Source organism: Rhipicephalus sanguineus, chromosome 6 (genome assembly GCF_013339695.2).
Source record: "Rhipicephalus sanguineus isolate Rsan-2018 chromosome 6, BIME_Rsan_1.4, whole genome shotgun sequence".
In the NCBI taxonomy this organism is placed as follows: Eukaryota; Metazoa; Arthropoda; class Arachnida; order Ixodida; family Ixodidae; genus Rhipicephalus; species Rhipicephalus sanguineus.
The window spans coordinates 8854681-8881468 of NC_051181.1; the positions used below are offsets into that span (position 1 = coordinate 8854681).

At 47.7% G+C, this 26788-nt stretch overlaps 1 protein-coding gene across 7 annotated transcripts in view; it reads left to right on the forward strand.

Moving 5' to 3' along the window:
- The window catches only part of LOC119395590 (mitogen-activated protein kinase kinase kinase 7), a 326442-nt gene that overhangs the window by 110881 nt on the left and 188773 nt on the right, over positions 1-26788 (forward strand). For 5 of the 7 annotated variants that reach the window (XR_007416461.1, XM_049416687.1, XM_049416691.1 and 2 more), the window contains exons 8-9: positions 14590-14647; positions 23485-23612. The exons of 1 other annotated variant lie outside the window; for it this stretch is intronic. Coding sequence is in view for 5 of the 6 variants with exons in the window: in XM_049416687.1 (XP_049272644.1) it covers positions 14590-14647; positions 23485-23612 (186 nt within the window). In the remaining variant the exon portion in view is untranslated. The remainder of the gene's footprint in view (positions 1-14589; positions 14648-23484; positions 23613-26788) is intronic. One more of the 7 variants, XM_049416688.1, reaches the window with a different exon arrangement.

Consider the following 26788-nt stretch of genomic DNA (forward strand, 5'->3'; position numbering starts at 1 on the left):
GAAAACAATAGCGTCCAAACGGGGTTATAAATGTGGTCAATTCTTGGGACTCGGGGGACAGCTTAATCTGGTGGAAGCTTGACGTGGCGTCTAACTTGGAGAAAACTGTAGCCTCTCCAAGCAATCTGAGGCATTGTTCCACTGTAGGGAGCACGTGACGCTCTCGAAGAATCACCTTATTGAGGAGAGTCAAGTCCACGCACAGCCAATAGCCGCCCGAGACCTTGGGGATGACAACCAGCCCAGCACACCAGTCACTGGGTGTGTCCACTCGACGAACCACGCCCTCCGCTTCTAGCTTGTCTAGCTCAGTCTTGACGACGTCGCGGAGAGGGAGTGGAATGCGCCGAGGTACGCTCAACGAGAAAGGCGTAGCATTGGGTTGTAGCCTGATAGTTTAGGCTTCGGGGAGCGTCCCAAGTCCTCGGAAGAGATTGGGATCGAGACAAAAGTCACCAGTGCGCTGTGAAGTCCTCGCGACTTCGTCAACAAATGTGCAGACGCCCAAGGCTTGGATTGCCGGGAAGCCTAGCAGCGTTACAGTCTTGGTTGCTAGGATGTAGGGAAGCTGCTTGGTTGACTTTCCGTGCCACGACAGGGTAGCAACGTAAGTGCCTATGACCGGCAGGATGTTGTTGCCTGGGCCTTTCAGCTCGCTCTTGGGGTCTTGAAACTTCGACGGGACGCCGGAAAACGTACTGGGTACAACTGAAACTTCTGCACCGGAGTCCACCTTGAAGGAAAGTGGGCGCCCATCGACAAGTATCTCAATGAACTTCGCGTTTGGGCGCTCTCCCGCAACTAACTGCATGCAACTCGATGGAGCTGGCCAAAGGCTTCCGTGTGTGCTTCCCGTTTACGCGCTTCTTTTTGCGGCACACGTTCTCGAAATGGTCACTCTTGCGACAAAAGTTGCACGAAGCACTGCGAGCGGGACAGTCGGCGCGAGGGTGTGACGCTTGTCCGCAGAATGGGCACATCTGTTGCGTTGTCTTATCAGCTGGCGCTTGCTTTTCCTTGCGAAGGCGAGCGGCGTCGACGGCGAACGAAGATGCCTCTGCCGAGTCACGAGCCCTGCGCTCGTTACCTGCGTCTTCGTGCTGACGAACGTACGTCAGCGCTTCGTGTAGCGTCATTTTCAGGTTCCGACAGAGCTTGTCTGAGAGTTCGCGGTCGAGCAAGCCCACGAGAAAACGGTCTCGGACGAGCCGCTCTTCGACGTCGGGCGACGGATAGTTGCAGGACTTGACCATTGTCCGGAGCGCCGTAAAAAATGCGTCGGCCGTTTCACCTGATTGCTGCGTATGGCGGTGGAAGCGCGCTGACTCGTACAGGTCGTTCGGTGGGTGCACAAAGCGGTTGGTGAACGCCTTCTTCACGGCGGCGACGTCTTTCATATCCGCCTCGCCTAGCGTGGTCGACGCGAGGACAACCCTGGCTTGCGGGCCCATACAGTAAAGCATGGAGCGCACTTGTACCTCTGCCGGAGCGACGTAAAGTCCGGTAGCGAATGAGAAGTCCTTGAACTGCAGCAGCCATGTCGGCCATGAGTTGGGGTTGTCGAAGATGAACGGCGACGGTGGACGCAGCTGGGCCAGGCCTTGCAAGAACGGAGCGGCCGACATCCCGGCGGAGCCGTCAACAGCGGTAGTCGGCATGGCAGAGCAGCGGCGGCGGCGGGGCCGTGTCACGAGGATGCAAGCACGGGATCAGCGGAGATGAATCCCGCCCACTTCTGACACCATGTCGAGCGCATCGGGCGGACAAGTGACGTCAGGTTTATTGGCAGCCCTTATTACAGGAAGCAGTACATGCCGCGCTGCCATCTGGCGGTACTGCTGTACACTACATAAACAACCTCTTAAAATACAACAAAAAACAAAAACAACGAGCGTGTTGTTCTCTCTTGGCGTTTCTTGTCTCTTGATGCACTTCGTGATGCCAGAACAGTGATTCATGTGACATCATCAGGGTACATATTCTCGACTGGTCCATAAATGAGAAATAACAGTTGTGAATTGTCTCCCACACTGCTTTGCTATGCATCCGCCACCCGCTCTTGCTTCTCTCGCATGACTATCGTGCGCGATTAACTGATTTCGCTCCACTTTGTGCGTTTGCGACCGCGCATGCAGAGATAACAGATTGTAGACAACAAGCGCAAAATCATGATAGGTTCAACCCTTAGTGCTGACATTGTACGTATGCTTTATGAAGGAATAGGTGGCTAAGAGATGTCCCCTGTAAGAAGGGTATTGAAGGCGAGAACGAAACCAATGGAAAAGGTGCCGGATTATATGATTCTTCCAACGGACGCACTCTTTACAGCGAAGACGATGCAGCTTTCCAGGAAAAAGGCAAGCCCGCTTCGACGGTTTTGTAGCGTTAGCTACACTGGCCTAGCCGAGCCAATTTTGCGTGGCTCCTCAAGAGCCGTGCTGCACATGCGCGAGGATCAGTGATGTCACACAGCTGGCGCATCGGAGCCGGCACCTCTCGCGCACTCCGTCGCTGCCGCCGGTCTGTGCTTTCCAGAGGAGTGACGTCGTAGCTGAGGTAGACATATTGGCGCCGGCGCGCGCGCAGTTATTCACCTTGACTGTGCAGTCGCTGTCTGACACTGCGCTGGAGCTGCTTGATAGCGCCTCTGACTGGCGTTTGCCAGGGTGGTTTAGCCATGGGCAAGGAGAGCGCAAATGCTGCTCAACGGCGCAGAAGAGCGGAGAAGCTAACTCATCGGATCCCGAAGTAGTTGCCTGGCAAAATAAATATACATGTACCACACAGTGATTGCACTCCTGCGCCAACTGCGCCAAAGTGCGCCAAATTGTATTTACTGCGCCATTCTGATAATATCGACGAAATTTGCGCCAAACTGCGCCAAAGTCTCGGGTTTGGGGGCGTCTATCACCGGCAATCGCACCGCCGGCGCGTCAGAACATGTGCAGCTCGATCTTGGCGCTGCCAATAAAGTCGCAATCATGGACCAAGAATTATTCCGCTGAATAAATAGCGCTCGCGCGTGCGTTCCGAGTAAGCCACGATGCCATGCACGGTGCCGACGCAGCTTCTGTTCTGCTAGTCGGCTCGACAGCAAAACGCGCTCTCCGCAGAGGCTCGTGACGTCTAGGCCTATCGGTAGCGAGAAAGTGCGACGGCGATTCATCAGCGGACGTCGTCTGTTCCAGAAACGCTGCTGATAGCTCGTTTCAAGCGTCGCACGGCAATGTTCAGTAATACATGAGTGCCGCTAAAATGTCTGTCACTTCTGTTTCCGGACATCGCGGAATGAAATCTGGGATCGCTCGCAGTAGATATATGGGACAATATCGAATTTTCCTTGCTTCGCGTGTATGGAAGAGCACGCGAACGGTGGAAACGCGTTGACACTTTTCCTCAGATATACTTTATCCATGGATCTTCATCCAGAACAGCTTTTTCGTAATTCCTTCCGCCAGCACGTCTGAGCTTGTAATCACTCTGCGGTAAATACCCCCTAAAAGGCCCTGCCCTTTCGAGCTCACGTGCTAGGGTTCCAATTCGAATTTTTTGCTTGCTTTTTTAAAAATGTCATCTCATTAGTAAAATCATATCTCCTGGTCAGAGCAGCCGCAAATGCGCAGCTGTCAGTAGCGGGCCCGTCGCTGACGGCCCACAGTGAAGCGGCTACGCCATGTTACACGTCCGCCCCTCGCTTTCGGTGGTCAATAGCTAACGGTTAAAAAAACTCAGTTTCGCTTAAGAGCGAAGCAATGAATGCGATACCAAAAAATTGTATTGTGAAACGAAGTAAGACTAGCAGCTAACTGTTTTGGATCCGATCTCGCGTAACTCAACAAAACGCTGGTTTAAGGGAATATGGCCCCTCCAGGAACCGAAGCGTTTTCTTGCTCTGAGTTCTCTAAACGCGAAGTAAGCGTTGAGAGCACAGCAAGTTTACGAGCCGCCTCCTGATGCCTCGAGATAGCGCGCGCGCAAGCGACTGCGCCCTTCGAAAGATGCGGTCCCCCCCCCCCCTTCCGCTCCCCTAGCGTCCCTTCATACTCCTTACGAAAGACGGGTGGGGCGTTTCCTCTCTGTTTGATGAGCAATCGACGGCAGGCCCGCACGCGGGAAGATGTTATCTCATGCGCTGTCCGTGCGGCGGAGACAGACGGCCGGCTAGTTTAATCTCCACTTCAGCCGCGTTCGTCGCCAGCGCTCGCGAGTTTTTAGCCGTGGCTAGAATGCGCGTGGTGATGTTATTAATTTGGACTTTATACGGAAAATTATGGTAACGGCGACGGCAAAAATCCGCCGTGTCCATATAATTGCTATCGCAAGGGTCAATGTACGGGGCAGATTTTGCCCCCCCCCTCTTAGGTGATCAGGGGGGGCGCCCCCCCCTGCCCCCCCTGTGCGCACGCCTATGCTCCTGAGATGATTTTTTCCATGAGATTTGCAATGAATCGAAATATTTCTAGCCTTCATAAGAGCCCCATAATAACACTCAGGTGCTTGAATGTTAATGCAATATGCTTCTGTATTGCACTCCAGGATGTAAAATTCGCTGCTCCAAAGTGCTCCCAGATGCAAAATTATCTGCTCCAAAGTGCTCCAAGATGAAAATTTTGCTGCTCCAAAGTGCTCCAAAACGGAAATTTTGCTGCTCCAAAAATTGCTCCAAATCGGAAGTCCTCGGTAGCATCACTGACCACATAATATGTATACCATGTGTGTGTCATTGGAGCAGCAGTAAGCATGATAATCAAGCTAATCCTAGACAATCAGGAAACCTAAGAACAATCAGCTGAAGACTGTAGGATTGGGTGTGTTGGTACAACATGATTATGAGTGCAAAACAGCGCAGCTGACAGGAGGGGACAGAAGAGGACACAGAGCGCTGAACTTCCAACAGTTTATTTCTTTTGAATGCCTTCACTTTTATACAGTTACACACTGTTACACCAGCCATGCGCGGAACACAATGATGTTACAATACATCACGTGGACAAACCTTAATAGATCTTCTCCCTATCAGTGAGAGCGACAGAGGGGGTACTTACACAATCATCCGTTAAAGAAAAAATCTTACCAGCTTCGATGATTTCGCGTGTGATGCGATCTCTGCTTTTGGCGACAATGCTACAATCTGAATATCTTGGTCGACACCCACACGTGCTACAGTGAGCGGACAGCCACCCTTGCTTTGACCGATCAACATTATACAGATGCTCTTTCAACCTTTCATTCAAACACCGACCCGCCTGACCAACGTAATATTTTCCACATGACAACGGCAGCTGATAAACTGCGTTACATAGACAATCTCTAAATTTATTTGCGTGGTTTGTGGTACACGCCCGATTGGGTCTGGACGCTGGGACAGACATTTTTCACAAACTGCTCAATTTTGTGGGGCCGAAAAAAATCACTTTCACATGCACTCGCTGCACTACTTTTTTCAGATTGTGTGCTATCTTATGCATATATGGAATTACAGCGAAATTCTGTCTCTCTCTGGCAGGTTGGCCTGCATTAGTGTGGCCACTTGACTGAAGATCACGCAACAATCTTTTGGCGACAGAGACTTGTACATGGTCAGGGTAACCGGCCATGGTCAGCCTTACAGATTGCTCCTGAAAACTTTCTAATATCTTGTGCTCACAAGACTTGCGCAAAGCATTGGTAAAGCAGGATTTTATAATGCCTCGCTTAATTAGTTTAGAGTGTGCAGAATGATCGATTTAGAGTTTATACGTAACATGACGGTGACGGTGAAAGCCTGTCCTGAGTGTCCATATTATTTCTAACGCAATACTTATAACATGCTCTGTGTCCTCTTCTGTCCCCTTCTGTCGGCTGTGCTGTTTTGCACTCATAATCAGCTGAACCTTTGCTAATGCTACGTTATCCCGGCACAGCCGAGCTAAGCCACTGCAACATTTTTCTGTATATTTTTTATTGCGTTAGAAATAATATGGACACTCAGGACAGGCTTCCACCATCACCGTCACGTTCCGTATAAACTCTAAATCGATAACATCGCTCTGCGCATTGTATGTTCTACCCGCGAGTAAAAGCTCGCGAGCGTTGGCAAGGAACATGGCTAAGGCAGAGGTGGAACATCTCCACCACACGGAATAACATCAACCCACGTGCGAGGCCTGCCGTCGATGGCTCCTGAAGCAGAAGGAAATGCCCCGCCCGTCATTTGCTGGGCGAAGGAGCAGGAAGGGATGTCTGGGGAGAGGGACTGCGTAACTCGAGCAGCAACTGTGAACTTTGACTATAAGGGCGCGGTCGAAAGCGCTGGCACGCGCGCTATTTCGGCAGACATCCCCCAGCGAACGGCTCGTATACCTTCTACTCCTGTGATCTCAATGCTTCGCGCTCGGACCACTGATACGACAAACTGACCGAAAACCGCTTCTCTCCCGGGAGCGGCTGTATTGCCATACACCAGCGTTTTGTAGAGTTAAGCGAGATCGGATCAAAAAGTTAGCTGCTAGCCCTCGTTCATGTAACATTACGGCGTGTACTTATCGAATTCACTGCTTCGCCCTCCCCCCTCCGCGCCGCCGCCGGTTCGATGAACTCCGTGCCGTTCACGCACCGCCGCTGGAGCTGGAAACACCGGCGCGCCGCCGCCGGTGATTTTGGGTCCGGCGCACATGTCGAGTCACAGCTGTAGTTTCTCCGGTGTAGACGATGAATCTCGAAATGTAGCCTGTATGAACGTCACAAAGCATGAACAACTTCACTCCCAAGCGATGTCTCTTGGAAGGAATATACTGTCGAAAAGTAAGTTGCCAAGGCATCAAAGACTCATGGATGCAGAGGTCTCGAAAAGGAACAAAAAAGGCGGAAAATTTTTCCTGTATTTTTTCCATTACCGGTCTGATTGTTCTCATGCGGTCCTTTGCATTAGTGAGGGAACTGAAGTGCAGCACTCGCAGGAGCACGCAAAAGTGGTTGACCGAAAAGATTGACTAGAAGAAAGGAGTATCCAACATAGTGTTTTTGGACTAGTAGTCTCTCATAACATTTTTCCGGACCGTGCCCATCAAGAACACAACCGCTAGAAAGCAGTACATTTCGGCAAGATCTGTATTCTGCCATAACCGCAGGCGTGACTTTCAGGACAGCCTTCGCTTGGGAGTCTTCTTAGCATGCTTGTTCGTTTCCGCTACATTATTCGAAACTAGCCCTTGGTCAAAGAAAAGCTTGAAGTACTCGACTTCTTTTGCATCCGGTGGCAACACATAGCTGGACACTTGTCCTGAACGAGTGGGGTCAAATGGAAACACGGATGAGCAAAAGTCACCTTGATCCAGTCCGCATCATCTCGCCGCGCATGCTTTTCAGATGTCGCTCCTTGATCGTCATCGGAGTCTGAACTCGTCAGAAAATCGTCGTCTGACAAACTGAAATCCAATGAATCAGATTTTGATTTGGCACTTGGGGAATAGTCCGCATCGGAAAAAACACTACTCGACTCACCAGGAGTAGAGCAACAGGCGTGCGCTTCCATAGCGTAAGCGAATTGCATCAGTGAGCGCACGGAAGAAAACTATGGTTGTGCGCTCATCCGGAAAGCAAAACGAGTGAAAAAGCTACAGTAATCCTTCATCTTATCGCCAACAAGACGTAGTTAGTTTTTCCGAGACCCCAAAACAGGTAGTAATTGGAATCCTCCCATAAGTTTTGTCTTGATAGAATGCTTCAACGGTTCTACTGTCGCAAGCAATGTTTGTGTACTGCAAACCGTGTTTGCTAAGGTACCTTCTGAATATAATCAAGGCTGCTTCAACCTCCCTTCTGCCAGAGTTCACATCTATGCTTTTTGTTGGCAGATGCGTGATGCTTTCCAATCGCCACAGCCTTCATCACCTTCTTTGGGGCCATGGCACTGGTTGGAAAGCACTGGACAACTGCGTTTGGTGTTTCCCTAGCACAAGGAACGAGGACGACATTGAAAGACACACACAGGTCGTCCTCGTTACTTGCCCTGTGAAACACCGAATTATACTGCACCAACTAGCCCAACGCTCAACGTTAGTAGGCAGTTGAGCCCCAGTGCCACATAAAATTCTATTACGTTGCCGACATATATGTCGGATGTATGGCCATGCGTCAACCACGTCCCATCATAAACCACTGTAATTTTGCGATCAAAGGCAAGGTTCATCTCACTGTAAACATTACGCACTGCCACCGTGGCATCAGAAAAAAAACATTGTCAGCAGCTGTCTTATTGGCAGGTCTGAACTTGGCCTTCAGATGTTCCTGAAATGTCTTGCGGGGCAACAGTCTTTCGTACTTGCATAGTGAGGGCTTCGTGCCGGCGGACTTGATGCCTTAGGTAGCATGCGAGGGTTTATCGGTCAGCCACCACCTCGTGCGAAGATCATGTACGCCCTCTGGCAAAAAGAGTCACTCGAGTGGCGCCGTCTAACACTCCCAGCTATTAAGCACACATAAATACCCTACAAGGAAGTAGACGCCCTCCGTTTTAGTTCAAATGGCAGACTTGTAATTCGAAGGTTGTGGGTTTGAATCCCACCGACGAAAAGGATGATTTTTTGTCCACTTTAATTCCTTTCAATTTAAGTGACACTTAGTTAAAGGGACACTAAAAGCAAATAACAGTTTATGCCAGAGTGAAAGGTGAATGTTTGAGAACGTCTAAAACGTCAGTATTATCAAGAGCAGTGCTCCACTAATCGAGAAAATAAGGTAAATGTAAGACATGAAGTGCGCCACCAGTGGGACATTTTGGAATGAGCCCGATGTCGTCAAGAATCCAGAGTACAATTAATCATTAGTACTCATGCTACTTATAATTAAAACTATCATTCCATACATTACAAAACGTAATAAAATGCTGCTTGTGCGTTCCTGTTTCATTCACAGAAAAAGAACTTGGTGTTAGTTATCAAGGTGAACGGTGCGGGTGGTTTAAAAGTTTCACTTTCACCGGGCTCCTCTCCGCTCATGCGGTCGCGTCTCAGAGGTAGTTTCGTTATTGCATGCTGTTGCGTGTGCTTTGCAAGCTCATGAAAGTCACTCTCACGGAAAGTTTGACAAAGCGCTGCGTCCCTGTTACGTTGCTGGATGCCTGAATGGTGTGCGTCGCTTGAGCAACAGCAGCTGCAGCAAAGAAACCGACGTGACTTTCCAATGGGTGCCGCAAATAAACCCACGCCGATGTGGCTGAGTGCTGTGCCTCTGCGACAGTGTGCTGAACAATCAAGAAATCTGCGTGTGTGCTCGCTGCACTTTCGTTCAGAGCATTACGAGATCAACTGTAACTTGGGCAAGGCTTGTAATGTGCCCTTCAGAGCAGGAACCACAGCGTCTGCTGCCGGGCAGTAAAGGCAGGCAACGTTGCGCAAGGCAAATGCTACGTCAGGAGGCCTTTTCAGGCGGGCGATTTGAAGTGCGCTAAGGCTGTGTGGACCACTAAAATGTGATTTTCCTTCAAAATAAGGATTTCGTTGGCACGAAACAATCACTACGAGGTTTCTGGTATGTTATTTCAGCAATCCACATCAACTTAACATTTGCCTTTAGTGTCCCTTTAAGAAACCACAAAATAATGTCCCCTATGCTTTCCTTGTCTTAACTGTCTGTTGGTTTCATTACTTGTGTATAATACAGAAAATGAGCCCCTCGGACAATTCCCCTGCTTTCGTACTTACAGTCTCATTCATTATTGACCACAGCTTGGTCAAAGCTGTGGCTCCTTGGCCAATAACAACAGCCTGCACAGCTCTGATATTTACATCAATACTTTTTTGACATTTCTTTCCCAGCGATAACAACTTTTTGCGACAGTGCCGTGAAATGTACATGTCAGTATCATTTGCACTGCCGGTCTTGTTGCCAGCCGAGCCTTTGTTGGGAAGTGCACTGGTGGCCCCAGAAGCACGTTCGGGGCTTCCGTGAACAAAGAGGCAGAGCGTACTTGAACTTGCTTAATTGCATGGCAGCACAAGCAGAGTGAAAACCAAAGGGGAAAAGCCCAGACTTGCTGCAAGCACTTATGCACACATAGTGGACGATGGTGACCACGATATGGATTGCGTGACAGAAGGGAAAGTGCTGGCACAGGCTGCACATGTCCAGACGAGGCCATCATTTGAACGATCAGAAACTTCTCCGCATGTCCCCTTCGCCTCACAGTTCCGTTCTCCTCGTGGTCGCAGACGTCGAACTTAGCGTTGCTTGCACTTGTGTGGCTACCTCTCGAGATGCTTCTGCCGATACAAAATGCGGCTCCCGGCACACCTGAACGATGCCGCCCATACTTGTGGGCAGCCAACAGACAGCCAACATTCGAGCACTGCATGCATCGGGGGATGTGGGCGTCTTGTGTGTTTGCACTGTTTCTTTTGCCTCGGGAACCAGCTGGGCCCAAATGAAGTATTATTGGTGATGTAGAATGTGGTGCAACGAGCTCCACTGCTGCTTCCACAAGATACTGCGTGCAAAGCCACTCTTCAACAGCATTGACGCGCGTAGGCCTGTGTGTACAGTGCTGTCCATGATCGGAATTGCTGCGTGTTGGCACTAGTATGCATTTTGTTTGCGCATGGAGTCTGTGATTTCCACAGCATTCTGCACATCATCAGAGGCAGGTGACCTTCAAGCACCGTCGGCGATGTTTGCTACGGGCTCCATAGTTTTTCGTAGTAATAGTTCCTTAAGCATGAGCTGTTTTGTACTTGGCCGTCACCGACCGGCAGTCACGAGTGAAATTTTGGAACTACACTTTGCACGAACTGACCGACTCGGCAAGCCAGTATGTCCACCGTTGCATATCCCTAGTCGTCTTCCAAAGCTAAGTAGACTCGATAGTTCTAACTTTCAGTTAATTCAAACAAATTAATTTTTACTTGGCCCACTATTCTTTCAATGTATTTTAAAGCCACTTAATTCAAACTGCTTCATTGCATAAATTCGATTAATTCACACATTTTGCTTGTCCATGTGCAAAAATATCTACTGCCTTTGTCGCTTCTAGCTAAACAAGTGCATTTTTATGGCACTTGGATTCGCAAGTAAAGCTGATGGCTTGCTTACAGAGTGTCCAAACTGACCAAACCATGCACATTAGCAATCAGATGTTGACTGAGAAAGAAAGAACAAAAAACTGAGACGTTTCTTCCAGGCATCCTGAACCACTTGCTATGCTTCTGCTGTGAGCAGCTCGGCCAGGGAGAGTTCCTCAAGCGCTCTCCCTTCATACAGAGCTCACTCTCTTCGGAGCTGCCAACAGCCAACATAAATCAAGAGCGGCGTTTGGACCAGATCCAAACATCAGCTCCAGCGACACACCGTGTTCGCAAAGTTCACACCAGATGTGATGCTTGCCATGGGGTGCCACACTATAGTGTGCTAAAATTGCACAGGAACAGCACCAGCACGCACCGGAATCACACCGGGAGAGAGCGTTTCACGGTCAAGATTCTTGCCCATTTGTCGTGCCCCCGTGCAGCTTCCAGCGCGCTCGTCGGGACGAAAGCAGAGAGAAGCTGCACATGCGACTAATGGCTGTGACTCCACTTGCTTGTGATGCCATGAACTCTGATACTGAGGATCATTTGGACCCCTGTAACTCACTTTTGCTGTGGTACAGTGATGTCATGTGGAAAAGAGTACTAACATTGGGAAGGGGCTATCAGCTGGCACAGGACACGGACATGGCTTGTGAAGACCAAAAAATAAAAAAAGCTTTTTTTGAATTGAGATCTAGAGCTATTGTCTTGCATGTAAAGCCTAACTTGAGTCCATCGGCAATTTAGATCTGTGCAACGAGTACGAGCCGAGTCTGCAATGTTTTTGGGTCACTCGTTTAACTTGCCGGAGTGATATCTCACGATCTAGAACAGCTAGAGCCGTAATCGCTTCCTTTAACATAAAGCCCAAGCTGTGAGCACAACGTGCCGAGAGCAGAATTCTCATTTTCTGCTCACACATTTTTAAAACTCGATCTTGTTTTTTCTTTATGCTGGTCATGGTACAAACACTGAATTTCTATCATCTGCGGAATGACTATGATTTGATCTGAAAACGGTTTGCAGCATTGTACTTATTGCATATTGTGGTATCTAGCTATTTGATAATATGCACCTTCTGCTGAACTTTTTTTTTTTCCGATTGTCTCTGCAAACAAGAGAGGCAGCTTTGCATATCTCGTAAGCCAGTTTACCCAAATGAAAAATTATTGAATATTTGAAGTTGGCATGAAAAATTAAACAAGTCTGTTTAGTTTCATCAGGCCTGGACATAAGGTACAGCCAGGGTTGCCACTGACTTTCGAGTAAATGTCGCCAAACGACGAGCAAAAAGTCGCCATTCTAGATCTGTGCGGCATACCTAGTAATAAAAATTTCCACTCACGTATAGCACCATAAAATACAGTGCCATCTAAGACTCTGAAATTATATTGACGTTCCTCAATGCCAGTCGTATCGCCCGCTTCACCCTGAGAGTGCATGCTGCATGAGGTGGTCCAACTAGCCGCAAGATGTGCGTGGTGGGGCAAGGGTGAATGAGTGAAACACTTGTGATATCCTTCCATCCCTGTCCACTCGTTTCAAAGGTAAAAGTGTGGTAAACCTTGGGCGAAAACCGTGAAAGCATTGTTTGTAGACAGCTTTACGTACCCTTTTGTGAATTAAAAGGATTAAAAGGTTTATTGAAGGTAATACGACACAAGTCTTACAGGAACCGATCATTAGTGAGTCTTACACATTTTCAGTGTGAACTAATATGATAACGGATGCCACTGACCCTTTCTTATAGTCGCTTATATCTACCCGCATCAATCCGATGCATTATTAATGAACAGGTAGACAATGTAAAATGTTATATAGCAATAGCTTTCATTGCACACACTCACAGAGAACAGTGGAAAATGCCTCAATAAATTTTGTTTTTATTGCACAAATAGCCGCGTATCCGCCTCTCTTTGCTATTCCAAAACAGTCTTTACGAGCTGAATTGAGGACACTGCAGCAGTGAATAAGTCGCCAAGCTATTCAGAACAGTTGGAGCTTTGGCGGAATAAATGGTCGGGACACGCGGCCAACCCGTCGTCTAGCCCCTTCAGAAGCGAACTTCAGACTTATAGTCAAAACACCGCCGCCTCGCGGTACGCAGGGCAGTCCTCTGACTTCCATTTCGCTAGAATGTGACTGGGGGACGTTCCAGTACTGCATCTAGATGAATTGAGGAGATACACACGAGTTACAGGACGGACGTACCGAATGACGCGTAATGTGTACATTCTATTCGTGGGTTTAAAACCAAGAAAAATACCACTCATTCTTTGGGAAGACACTGAGCTTAGGATGCATAACTCAGTGGAGACCTAAGCCGAAAATTGCCAAAAAGTTCGCCCTGTCGCCATTCATAATTTTAGGTCGCCACGGCCCTCTCAAATTCACCAATTTGGCAAAAAGTAGCCACCATTGGCAACCCTGGATACAGCAAATATCTTCACAAGCCATGTCCCCCCTTTAATTCAACTGCGCCATTTAATATCCAGTACCAGTATGATCGCTGACATCTAAAAAAACGGTACTGGCAATCATGCAGAGCTGTCTGTGACTCTTCTGTGGCCCTGAGAATCAATAAACATTACAGCAAACGTTGGTATGTGGCCCCAAGTCACATTTCTGAGAATTTTTGGCAAGTCACAGTTCGGATGATTCAAACAGAATCCTGGGGTCCCCTCGTGTTTGAATTATTAAGAACCGTCTGCATGTTCCACACGCACTGACAGTGAGCTGCTATCTCCTGAAGCTCACAACACAAATCAGCTCCTGAAACTACGTTCTGCAAATACTGGCAAGCACAGTGAGCTGAGGAGCCAGGAGGCATGTATAACTTGTGCACACCACTTGTGAAACTACGCTCTGCACGCACATGGCAAGCCAATCATCAAATGCACATGTCACCTCCCTATATTGTGTGTCCTTGAGCCCACAAGCTGCTTTGACACATTAAAGCACGCAATTTTATTGAATTTGTGGTGACAAATAAAAAAAGGCTTTTGGGCATGCACAGTTTACGTGTACTTTGTAATTTATGTAGGACAGTTTGTGTTTGCGAAATTTGCTGTTCACAACAAGGAACCTGTGTGGCTGTGAAAAAAGGGCCCTTGTCAATTATTTTTTCCCTGGTTGCCTGATCAGTGAGTCTTCATTTTGTTCTTAACATGCTAGTTAAAGCAGGTGAGTTTACCTTGACATCTTGAAGTATTATGCACAAATATCACAGCGAGAAGTGGCAGAGCCTGCCAAAAGGGGTGCTGTTCCTTGTGGGCGATCTATGTCATTTCCCTGTGCCAGTTTAAGAATGACAAACCAACTTGCCCAATCCTTAACATTAGTGGAAATACTGTGTTTAATTGCATCGTTCTTGCAGAGACAGCAAGTGTGTTTGTGCAGATGGAATCTCCATGAAAGATGAACTGCCGCCAACAACATTCTGAGTTTTCTGTGATGAGTAATACCTCCCTTTGTAAGGATTGCCCGTGCTCAGAGCCTCGAACAAAGTGTAGTAGTAGTAAAGTGCCGCTGTGTCTTTACCATGCAGGAAAGCGGCCTTCACTGATACGTGGCTGTCCCACTGTTCTGGAGGAGCTGATGGTTAGGTAAATAGTGGTCTCATTTACCATCTTTCTCAGTGCTCACTATTTCTGTAGTTCAGTGCAACTTGCTGTTACTTCCTGCACTAGGCTGTCACAAAGGGTCTCATTATTTAGCGTTCTTGATGGAAAGGCCAACACTTCAAAGTTTGTAATCCTGCACTTCTATCTATGACCACTGCTATTTTTAGAAGACCCTTTACTACTCATTGAATGCATAGTTTGCCACTAAAGAAAATGCTCACAAAAGAGGAGGACGACGACACGGGTGGCACTTGCAACTAAATTAATTTTTGTCGGGACACAAAGAATGCCATTGTTAACGCATCCTTAAAAGTTGTGAACAAAGTTAAAAATGTTTAAGCAGAACCACGTAATGAAAGATTGGGAAAGGGTAAGAGGCTAGCGGTGATTCCGACAAGTTCAACGTTGATGTTCGCTTTTCCGCCAAAAATAAGCACGACAGCTTGTGTGCCAGAAATGATAAGTTGTCCACGAGTGTGAATATGTCGTCTAGCTGAACGTGCACAGTCAAGCACCGCGTGCCGTTTGTCCCTTGCAAAACAATGTCGTTTATTCCATTCCGTTTTCATGCGGTAAGGTTTATGCGGGGCAAACGGGGCGCTGCCTCAACATTCGCCTGCGTGAGCACCCTAGCTCTTTAAAGGGTGCACCGTTCTCCCATTTGTCTGCCCACTGTGCCGCCTGTGGTTGCACCCCAGAATTAGGCCACACGACCACCATTTTTAGACACACGGATTCTCGAATAAGCGAGATAGCTGAAGCTTTCACTATCGGCAAAAATGGTGACACGTGTGTCAGCAAACCGTCGATTGCGTTACTTGATTGCGAGTTGACGTACTTGGAGAAGACATAATGATGTTACAAGCGTAGTCTTTTGTCGTGTGCATAGGTTGCATGCGCATTTTTTGTTCTTTCTTCTTCTCTCTTTTGCTGTTTCACTTAAATAAAGCATGCAGTTGTTAGTCAACGCTCGTGTTGTCAAGTCTTTCTGTGTCCTACGTCTTTTGCACTGTTTCAGTATGAACGCAAACCAACTAGCCCAACTCTCACTTTTGCTACAAAGAATGTATACTGAGATACAGCGCATGTGCCTAAAACCAGAAACATAGCTATCATGTTACAAGAAAATTCGACGACGCAAACCACCGAGAAGAAAAGGCGAAAGGAAAGGGCATCAACTGGCAACTAACTTTATTCTTGCAAATTCACCACAATATATACACCATGCCACACATGCGCAACAACACACCATGCGTCACATCCAACAATCGGCCACTCTAAATGCACGCGCTAGTTCAGAAACCTGTGAACAAAATCAAGTTCAGCTGAACGCAGTACCACCGACGTATCGCTAATACAGATATCTTTTTTCTTTCGGATGAGGTATGTTCTAGCATCTCTCGCTCAATCACCTTCTTGCTTCTACCTAGAATGGTGATAGTATTGGCAAATCTTGCCTCACATCCACACGCACTGCAGTGCATAGGCAAATGTGCCAAAAGGTTATTCTTGATCGAAAGAACATGCTCCCTCGCTCGATCGTTTACGCGTCGGCCGGTCTGGCCGATGTAAACCCTTCCACAGGAGACGTAGGGCCTCACATGCCTCTTGCCACTGGGGGCAGGCACGGGCCCTCTTGACATCTGTGGGCACAGGCCCGACATTTTCCTTGGCGCATAAAACACCACAGGTACTTTGTACCTATTGGCCACCTTTTTAAGGTTGTCTGCAACCTTATGGCCGTATGGGTCTTTTTTCGAACTGCTTAGCTTCCTTCTTTTTCCCTTTAATCTTTTGAAGCAGGGATTCAGCCGCTGCTGCAACGACCGAGCAAGGATACCCAGCTGAATATAGCCGGCTGACCTGGTTGTCAAAGCTCTCCTGCATTCTGTGAGGGCAAGACTTAGCCCACGCACCTTCCAAGCACATAAAAGCGATTCCTCTCTTAACTACTTTAGATTGGGCAACATCATAGGGCATCAGCCCTTTGCACGAACGAGGCCAGTAGGCCCAACAGATGTGCTCTTCCGTCAGAGTGAGGCTAAAATCTAAAAAGTGAATTTTCTCGTTAGTAGGTAGCTCATGCGTGAAGGACAGCCCCTTCGCATGTTGTCGAAATTTCTTTAAGATTTCGTCCACCAATTTGGTGGGTGTTAAACCTGGTTTAGTGTTTAAAACTACCAAGAAGTCGTCCACATACCTGTACACCCTGCGCACATTTGCATTGTCAAGAGCCTGAGCCAATACACTGTCAAAAGATGCTAAAAACAAACCGCACAGTACAGGCGCTACACACGAGCCGATACATATCCCGTTACGTTGAAGATAAACCTGCCCTTCGTGCGTCACAAATGTCGAACACAAATAAAATTCTAAAAGGGTCATGAAATTATCAACAGAGATACCCACACTCCTCTCAAATGCCAAAACGCCATTATCTTCAATGCTAGCTTTCACTACTTTGAACAATTCAACATGCGGCACAGAATAAAATAGATCCACAACATCTACTGAGAACGCATACCCGCCCCCTTGAACATCAAGCTAGAATTAGGTAACGTCAGCAGAGTTCCTTATAACAAAGGGGTCTTCCACAGGGAACATATTAAGTTGCTTTAACAGATATCTGCTCACTAGATTCTGCCACGAATCTCTTTCGCTTACAATACAAAGGGCTGATGCCCTATGATGCTGCCCAATCTAAAGTAGTTAAGAGAGGAATCGCTTTTATGTGCTTGGAAGGTGCGTGGGCTAAGTCTTGCCCTCACAGAATGCAGGAGAGCTTTGACAACCAGGTCAGCCGGCTATATTCAGCTGGGTATCCTCGCTCGGTCGTTGCAGCAGCGGCTGAATCCCTGCTTCAAAAGATGAAAGGGAAAAAGAGGGAAGCTAAGCAGTTCGAAAAAAGACCCATACGGCCATAAGGTTGCACACAACCTTAAAAAGGTGGCCAATAGGTACAAAGTACCTGTGGTGTGTTCTGCGCCAAGGAAAATGTCGGGCCTGTGCCCACAGATGTCAAGAGGGCCCGTGCCTGCCCCCTGTGGCAAGAGGCATGTGAGGCCCTACGTCTCCTGTGGAAGGGTTTACATCGGCCAGACCGGCTGACCGTGTAAACGATCGAGCGAGGGAGCATGCTCTTTCGATCAAGAATAACCTTTTGGCACATTTGCCTATGCACTGCTTTACTAAGTTTTACTATAGCCATCAGGGCTTGTGAGTTGACGAAAACGATGCCATACAATTTGTTCTCGGCTTGCACACGCGTCAGTGTGATTTACGGACAATGGCTGCGCTGGCCGTCGACACGTGTTTAAAAACCGCGGCCACCATCAATCGATCATCTCGGTTCATCTCAAATATGCTTAACATCAATAAATAAAGAGCATATCTTCTGTGGTGTCGTGATACATGGTCTTCTGCGGCGTTCATTACTAGCGCAATGCATGTGTTCTGCTGTTATTTGCTCGTTTACAATTATTGGGCACGATGAGGCATCAGACATATTACGTTAGACGGATGATAGAATGTGTTCTGAAAGCTAGCAGAATCCCAAATAGAAGGTTCTCGTTCACAAAGCCCTTTTTTGTTTTGTCCTTTCTTTGAATGAGTATACTGCTTGTCTTCTGTTTCAAGTGATGTTTTCACTCGCAGGAGCTCTATGCGTCATGCTCACCTAGTCCATTGCAGTGGATGGGTCCTTCTTCCATTGGAAGGGCCTGATTGATTCGTGGTCTCACCTCCTTGTTCACCTTATAGGAGTGTATTGTGTTTGCACACTGATAAGAATACGTACCAAACATTACAGGCATATTGTCGTACTGCTTGAAGTATTCCCAAACTCCATTTTGTATGCTCCAAACACAGTTACTTCTGCTCTGAATCTCCTCCAAAACAGAGATTTTCCTTCTCTAAGAATTGCTCCAGGTCCTAAATTGGCTGGATGACCACTGAGCATCGACACGTCATAACATTGAAATTGCCGTTAAAGACGCTTATTTATATTGAGGTCAAAAATACTTTAGTATTACGGGCATGACATTACGAATATATGCAGTTAGACACTTCCTTATATGGTGAAGTTCGTTATGGGGACGTGGATTATACAGTGAAACCTCGTTAATACGTACCTGCCGGGAACGCGGCATAACTACGCACTAAACGGTAGTACGCATTAAACACCAAGTACAAATTTGCATTGCCTAGCGTACGCCATCGCCGCCAGCAAATAAATAGAGTGCCACAGCAAATATTGCCTAAAGTACCCACCGCAAAGCCTTTTCTTTCTTTTTGCCAAAGGGGAGAAAAGATCCTAGCACACTCGCACGACCGCCCGATATGCGCGTAGTGGCGACGCCGAAGAGCATTTCGAAACTATTGCAGGGTCCGGATACGCGGTCAACCCGACATAGCAACAGAACGGACAGTTCTGCTTTCCGCAGTATATGTGCGTGCGTGCTATAACCGCGATCTGCTACTAAACGAAACTGACATAGTTCCAGTGAAAACGCGGTACAGCCGCGTGGAGCCGATCGTCTCCGGCTAGTTGCATGCAGCGCGTCGCCTACTCAGCTCACGCTGTCACTACCGGGCCGCTTGCTGTGCCGCACGCGCGGCATTATCGGGGGAATGTTGTTCGTACCCCACTTCACTCCACATTGTGCACTGATGTGGCGAGTAGCTTGTTCGGTTAACGCAGCGATGACGAGCTTCATGCAAGCGATGCGCACTCCGCGATGCTCTATCGATCCTGGCAGCGGACGGAGGAGCGTTGGGTGGTCGCCTAATAAAAGCGTGCAGTATGGTTACAACCGCGCTACGCTTGCTGTATCGTACACGTGCGTTTAGTGTGATAGCGTCAATGCAGTGAGGTTTCTCGGCGCCCGCGACCCGCAACGCTAACTACGCAACAGCGATCTGCTTTCGCTTCTACAAAGTGGTGCGCGCCTGATGACGGCTTAGTAGCGTTTGCTGTCGGGCTAATTGGTACATGGCTGAAGTTCTTCGTCCCTGTCCGAGCATTTGTGCCATTAATTCAACTTCAGCCTTGAAGACGGCTGCGCACAACGAAGTGGCAGCGATCGGCGGCCCAGCGCGTTCAGGTTGTCGCCTAATAAAAGCGTGCAGTAGGCTTAAAAAGTAGCGCTGCGCCGCACGCGTGCCCGAGCAGATAGCTGAAGATACTTATTGTGATATGGTTGTCGGCGATAAGTCATGTCGGCGCGTTCGTTGGTGGCCGCCACCTCGCCTTCGTTCTTTCCCAATGCTTACCCGCAAAGGCGCCGCCGCAATCGCGCGGAAGTCGGAATCGGGGATTGACTGATCTGCACACTTCTCAACAAGGCAGAAGACCTTTGGCGGCACATTCTGGCGTCGGGAAGTTGAGCGGCGCAGTAAAATATTATGGCACGAAAAGTTATCGCGGTACGCAGGGTACGCACTAACCGGTAGGCATAGGGCGAACTACGGCTTAAGTGGTCAGCGAATGCATTGGGCTCTATGGGACTCGGTTGGGGATTCGTCGCAACTACGTTTTAACAGTTAGTACGTTTAAAAGCGGGTACGTATTCTTTATTCATACATAACCCCGCTTTGCCCAGAGGCGTTACAGCAGGGGGGTTACAAACATGAAAAAAACACATCTTCATTTTTACTGCACACTTGCTCAGACATCAAACCATTCCACTGGTTAATGGTTTTCACAAAAAATGAATTCGCGTACAGGTTCGTCCTGGCCCGGTATGGCCTTATTTTGTGTATATGATCCATGCGTTCAGATATGTACTCTGGCTGTTTTAGGTAAGTGTCTCTCTCAATTCCTGTTTTATTATGAAATATCTGATATAACAACTTCAAACGTAGTTTTTTACGTTGTGATGAAAGTGACTCCCAGTTTAATTCTTTTTTCATTTCGGTGCAACTGTGATTTCTTCCATACCGACTCAGGACAAACCTGGCTGCTCTGTTTTGAATTTTTTCTAATTTATTAATCAAGCCTACTTGTGACGGGTCCCAAAGAGTACAAGCATATCTAAAATTGGTCGAATACAGGTGAGGTAAGCCGTGTTCCTAAGCTGATAAGGTTAACGAGGTTTGACTGTATTCGGGTTTAACTGTCGTGAAGGCCTTCTAACTGCGCTAACAAACACGGAAGATTGAATGTGCGCAGACCCTTAGACGAAAGTGCTGTTCCTGCGTTTCTCTTTTCACAGCATTTTTTTGCACCCGCACCTTCGATCGGCTTGGATCGGAAGGTTTGATCGCATAGTACCCCTCGTACTCGTGGTTGCGATAACGACTCAAGGTGCAACTCGAGTGCCGATACAAATGCAGCCACAGATTGCAAACAAACAATATCAGTTGGAAGTTCTACTGCTGAGGGAAAAAAAGAGCATTTTAATGTGTTACAACGGGAAATAATTGGCCTAATACATTTGACGTGGTTGGTTCTACTAGAATGACGTCCGGGTGGCCCAAAGTAGTCGGACTTTGTTTACTTTGTCAGGTCGTGATGAATTAGACAAAAAAAATTTCAAACAAGCTATCTTCCTCCGACAAGCGAGCGTAGGAATACCCGATTCGATGCAAAGTGCGGTTACGCTGTCATGTCTGGAATATTTTGTGTATATAAATCTGATGGCCCAGTTCTGAATCTTTTCTAACGCGAGGCATAAATATTTTTTATGCGGATTCCATACTATGCTGCCGTATTCCAATATAGGCCTGACAAGAGTTTTATAAGCGGTTGATTTCACCGAGGGGGAAGCTGTAGCTAGTTTTCTTCTTAAAAATGCAAGTTGTTTAAACGCTTTAGCGCAAACATTACTTATATGTAGGTCCCACTTGAGTGATTTTGTTATCGTAATACCTAGGTACTTAACCGAGTCAACTCATTCCACGCGATCATTCATTAGTGTGTATGTGAAGTTTAAAGGTTCTTTTTTACGAGTGACGGTCATGCACATGGTTTTCTTTGTGTTAATTTGCATGCCCCGTTTTTCGCACCAAGTGCTGATATTTCTAAACACTTATTAGGTTTTATCTGATCATCGACTGTCTTAGCAGGTGTGTAAATGACGCATTCATCTGCAAAGAGCCTGATTTTTACCCCAGGTTCCATACATGAGTAGATATCATTTATGTACACTAAACATAGAGTCGGCTCCAAAACTGATCCTTGTGGGACCCCTGAAAAAACGGCAAGATGGTCTGATTTTGCATTATTTACATAAACGAACTGGGAACGGTAACAGAGGTAGGCTTCAATCCATGAGACGACTTTGGAATTAATTCCTAGGGATTTAAGTTTGTAAATAATAAATTGCGTGTTATGAATTCATGCAATAAAACCCAATTTTTCCATAAGTGCTCTTTTATTCTCTTGCATCCTTACAAAAACCCACTTAACTCAGCTTTCCGGTCGTAGTCTGGTTTTAGGGCCTCTAGGTGTATACGTACCCCAAATTTTTGAAATTGCATTGGGTAACACTGCAACATACCTTTATATCTGCGGGGCACGGAAGCGGCGGGGGAAGTAAAAGGGGGGACGGCTTTGGATAAATGCACGTCTTTAAAAACAGTTAAACATTAAAATGGGCGAGCCACTAGTGGGCATGCTATATTTCCTAGATCTTGAAAGGTACTCTGGTTCCTGATATTCCGCAAATGCAGTGCAACTGCATTTGTGGAATATCCCTCTTTCTCCTAAGTAAACCTCTTGAAGCACTTAGAAACAAAATAAGCTTAGTTAAAAATACCGTGTAACCGTGGGAAGACTTCCGAACGCTGACACACACATTCAAACCAATAATGGCGCGTGTTTTGCACTGTGCATTACAGGTGCCCGATGAAGTTTCCGAAAGTATCGGTACGCTCACAACCTGGCTATTTTATTCCAACTGGAAAACAAGCACTTTTAGCTCACCCAAATACCACCTGTACTTGAAGTTAACTAAATGAATGTCAAAATATCCAAAGAACAACATAAAAAATAAAATAAATGCCCTGCACGACAGCTGCATGGGGAACCCGCTCGGAACCTGCTTCGGAAACGCATGTGTTTTATTTCGGTGTTTAACGCACTCCGTGCTCGTTAAAGTTATTGTCCCTGTAGTTTGATAATTGATGAGCATCTTGGGACACAGATGTTAATAATTAACGGTTCAAGCGAGCACCGAGTTCGGTTTCGGGCGCCCGCAATATACACGGGAGCGAGCGGCGCATCGTCTGCTACCGCTGTTTCTTGGGCCCCTCGAGAGGGCGCGCGTGTAGTTGTCGCTACCTTCATAATAAAGGGACCTTACTTGTACCTATTTCACCGATAGGTGGCAGCCATTCTCTGCCTTTCACTGCCGTAGCACATGCTCCACTATTTCGCGCAGGCTGTGGTGGATTAAGCTATGCCCAGGGGCCTTTACAGAACCTTCTGGAGCCACCGTTTGAGACGAGTACCCGTAAACAACCTAGCACCAGGCCGGTGTACTCCTCTACCCCTTAGGAAAAACTGGTGGGTTTCCGGTCGGCACTGGAAATCGAACCTGCCACCCTGGAAGCGACGACGCTCACACCTGTTTCATTTGTCAGTCTGTGAATGTCCAGTGTTCCCCCAGCTCACGTTTGTTAGCTCAGTTAAAAAGCTTTACGATGACTGTCAACTCTGACTTGGTGCTCCACTTCAGGTTTAACTTCATTTTGCTTATACCGCTGTCTGTGGCATGAGCAGTATGCATACCTTGCGTGTTTCGCTGGTGGCATGTCATTACTGCAATACAGGTAGTTTGACCGCTTGTTTTTCCGACACGTTGCGTGCATTGGTGCAGTTGCTGGTCTAAGCATGCCGAGCAGCGACCGCCCATGGCCGAGGTGGAGAAGACCATGGACCACTTGGCGGCCCTAGTTCCTGGGGCCGACGTCCCTCTGGCATATCCGGCACCACAGATGGATGATGGTACGCCTAGTCGTGCTTCTAATAGGATGGTCTTTGGTGGACGTGTCTGGCTCGTTTGAAACGAGATAAAAATGAACACGAGGTCCTGGTCACCATTCCCGATTTTGACGAAATTTACTCTAGGCACAGGTTTTTGACCCAGAACAATGATTTCAAAGTTAGTTTTGTGAAAAATAATCTTGTTCGCCTAAAACAAAAATATTAATTTGGGCCACAAAAAACACTGCTTCGCCAGTTTTGCAATTTCTGAACATTGAGTGCACCTAGCAAAAAAACACTGCACTTCTTGGCCACAATAATTATTCCCATCAAAGAACAAGTGAAATGTAATCTTATGAGTATCTTACTTCTCTTTGCTGTCAGAGGACTTTGAGGAAAAAAATCACAAAGATGGTAAACTGCACAAAATACCTGTATTTCAGGAATTTATTGCTGCAGATAAGGTAAACTGAGGACTATGAAACTCGCTACACATTGACTTTGATATCTGAGCTTTCTTTTTAAAAAATTTGTGGCTTTTGCGCACACCGTTATACTTCAAAATTGTGCTGAAACGTATGTGGTTTACCAAAAACGCCGAAGTTTGAAAGTAGTTGTCTCACGAAGGTCATTTATAATCTTTTTTAAATCTCTCTTATTGTGGTCGTGTACATTGTCTACAATGCTGCGTAAAAAAACATTGCATTACTTGCGTTGCTAATGCCTCAAACGTGATGCTACTCAGCCTGGCGGTGGCTGTGCCATCAATTATATGCTGCAAACTGGATACAAGTTCTTCAAGATACTTGGGTTGGATATATCTGGGATTGACTGTAGCATGCTATATTTTTCCAGCGGTGCTACTACACACGTGCTGTCGAAAGCACACTTATCTCAATCAGGTTAGTGGCTATAGCTGTGTATACTATGTGTTTAACAATTGGCACAAAGATTAGCAAGAGTGTAAGAGAGTGCGTTTTCTTGTGACAAGGGCAGACGTGCAGGAACCTGCTGCAGTGGGTGGCCACTGCTCACGCAGATCTAGCGGCTCCAAAGGTTATTTGGCAATAAACGAAACACTGGTGCAAAGAAATAGTGCTTCCAGGAGCAGGTGGAGAAGAAGCGGTCATTTCCTGTGTTTCCTGGTCATCAACAATGGTGCAAAATGGGAGTGAGGTTCCACTGTAGCCTGGCAGTGCCTTGTGTGTTCACCAGGCCAATCACATTGCCAGCTCAGTGGGAGGATTTGATTGCCAAACTGGAAATCACCAAGTGCAGCTCAAGATCGTGCCAAGCCTGCGGCACGTTTCAGGTCCAGGTCTTCAGGTGTTGCCACAGCAGGAATCTAAGCGCCAGCTCAGCCTTTATATTGGCAATTTGATTTTAAATCGGTGGGCATAAAAAAAAACGTTCCTCATTTAATTTAGGCTGTCAGAAGCATGTATAGCCCGAACGGTTGGATGCTTGAAAAATGTCGCACTGACGGTCGTGAAAGGCACGTGGATATGTTCAAATCAACCTACAGTTTGCCAAATACTCTGAACAAAGTGATGTGACGTCTCGAGCTGCAAAAGTGCAGGAGCTTTAGCGGTATACAGCATAGACCGCTTATAACGTAAGTCGCCGGAGTCGCGAATAACCGCACTATAAGTGGTACTGCACTATAACCAAAACAACATTTTTGAAAGCTTGCACGTGTGCAAAAACATGACCAACGGGTAGGCGCGCGATTCCGACTATCGAGGCATGCGACTGGGATGTAAGTTTGTGTCTGCTTACATTTGGAAATATTGAACGGTTAGCGTCCGCGGACCTGCGGTGCCGACATAACGAACGCAGAAAAAATGCGCCATCACGGGAAGTCACCACGGTAGCACATTGCGCGTGCGCCATGTCGAAAACGGTGGTGACCACAAACCACCACTCAAGTGTTTCACACGCACGCCCGCGTTTTCGTTAAAGATGCAAGTCACCCCTTCTAAATGCAACAACTGCAATATGTTTCATTGACTCGGCACCAAACCGCAACTTCTGTAGTCCGCGGCTGCCGACATGGCAGCTAGCGCTCGTTAAGCCTAGCGTGCGCGTTGCAACTTGGCACGCCGCCAGAGAAGCTTGCCCTAGGCAACACGGAGATCGGGCGTAGAAGAGATCGCACTCGCGAGCTAAACCGAGGGCATCACGCGTGAAACGCAGTTTCGTTTCGCGGTCGGGAGAACAGCCACGGCAACTATCCTGAAAAAGTCTGTCAAGCTTGTAAGTCCGCCTGTTGGTGGCAAAGGCGAAAGCTCAATCGCGTCTCAAAGCATTGTTGCTTGCGGGGAAATCGAGGTTGCACGCGCGATATCTGCACTCTACGACGAAGCAACTATTTTCCCGATGGAGACAAATAGCGGTAATGCGCTCTTGATGCGGACGCGGGCGCCCGTACGTAGCGGAGCGCGCATGTCATGTGGCCGGGGCAAAGCGCGCATGTCAAGGCGGTAAAGGCTTCTCCTTAGTTAACTACAAAAGAAGCCACAAAACGTCAAAAAACGGAAAAAGCAGAGCGGCAGAAAACAGAGACAGAGCGCAGAGACGTTCTCTGTTTTCTGCCGCTCTGCTTTTTCCGTTTTTCGACGTTTTATGGCTTCTTTTGTAGTTAACTAAGTATGTACCAACTTGCCCAACAAGCAACTTTCCTGAAAGGCTTCTCCGTCGGCCACGCAACCGCTCCCCCTCCTCACATCAAGCACCCGCGCCGGGCTGCTGTGCCCCACCGTCATCCCCATTATTCTTTTTCTCCTCCCCTCCTTGTTCGTTCGTTCCGCATCCGCTCCTCCTTCGTAACGCCGTCGCCGCGCTCTCCCCTGCCGGCGCATCTCCGCTGAGAAGCATGCTCGCTCCCTCGCATCTCTGAGAACGTTCCGGCAGCCGCATTATAACCGGTCTTTCATCTCGGGGGTCTGCACAATAAGCGGTATGCGTATACATGGAGTTCTATGGGAGAGTAAACGGGAGTCAGAAAAAACCGCATTATAGCCGGTACTGCACTGTAAGCGGTTACGTTATAAGTGGTCTGAGCTTACCTTTATTATAGCTGCAAGGGGGGGGGGGGGCTTCGTGCACGTTCCGTGGCTGGAGCGTGCGGGGGAGCAGCGGCAGTGCAGAGCAGACGACGTAGCAGAGGATCCGTCGTCGTCTGCTATGCATTACGC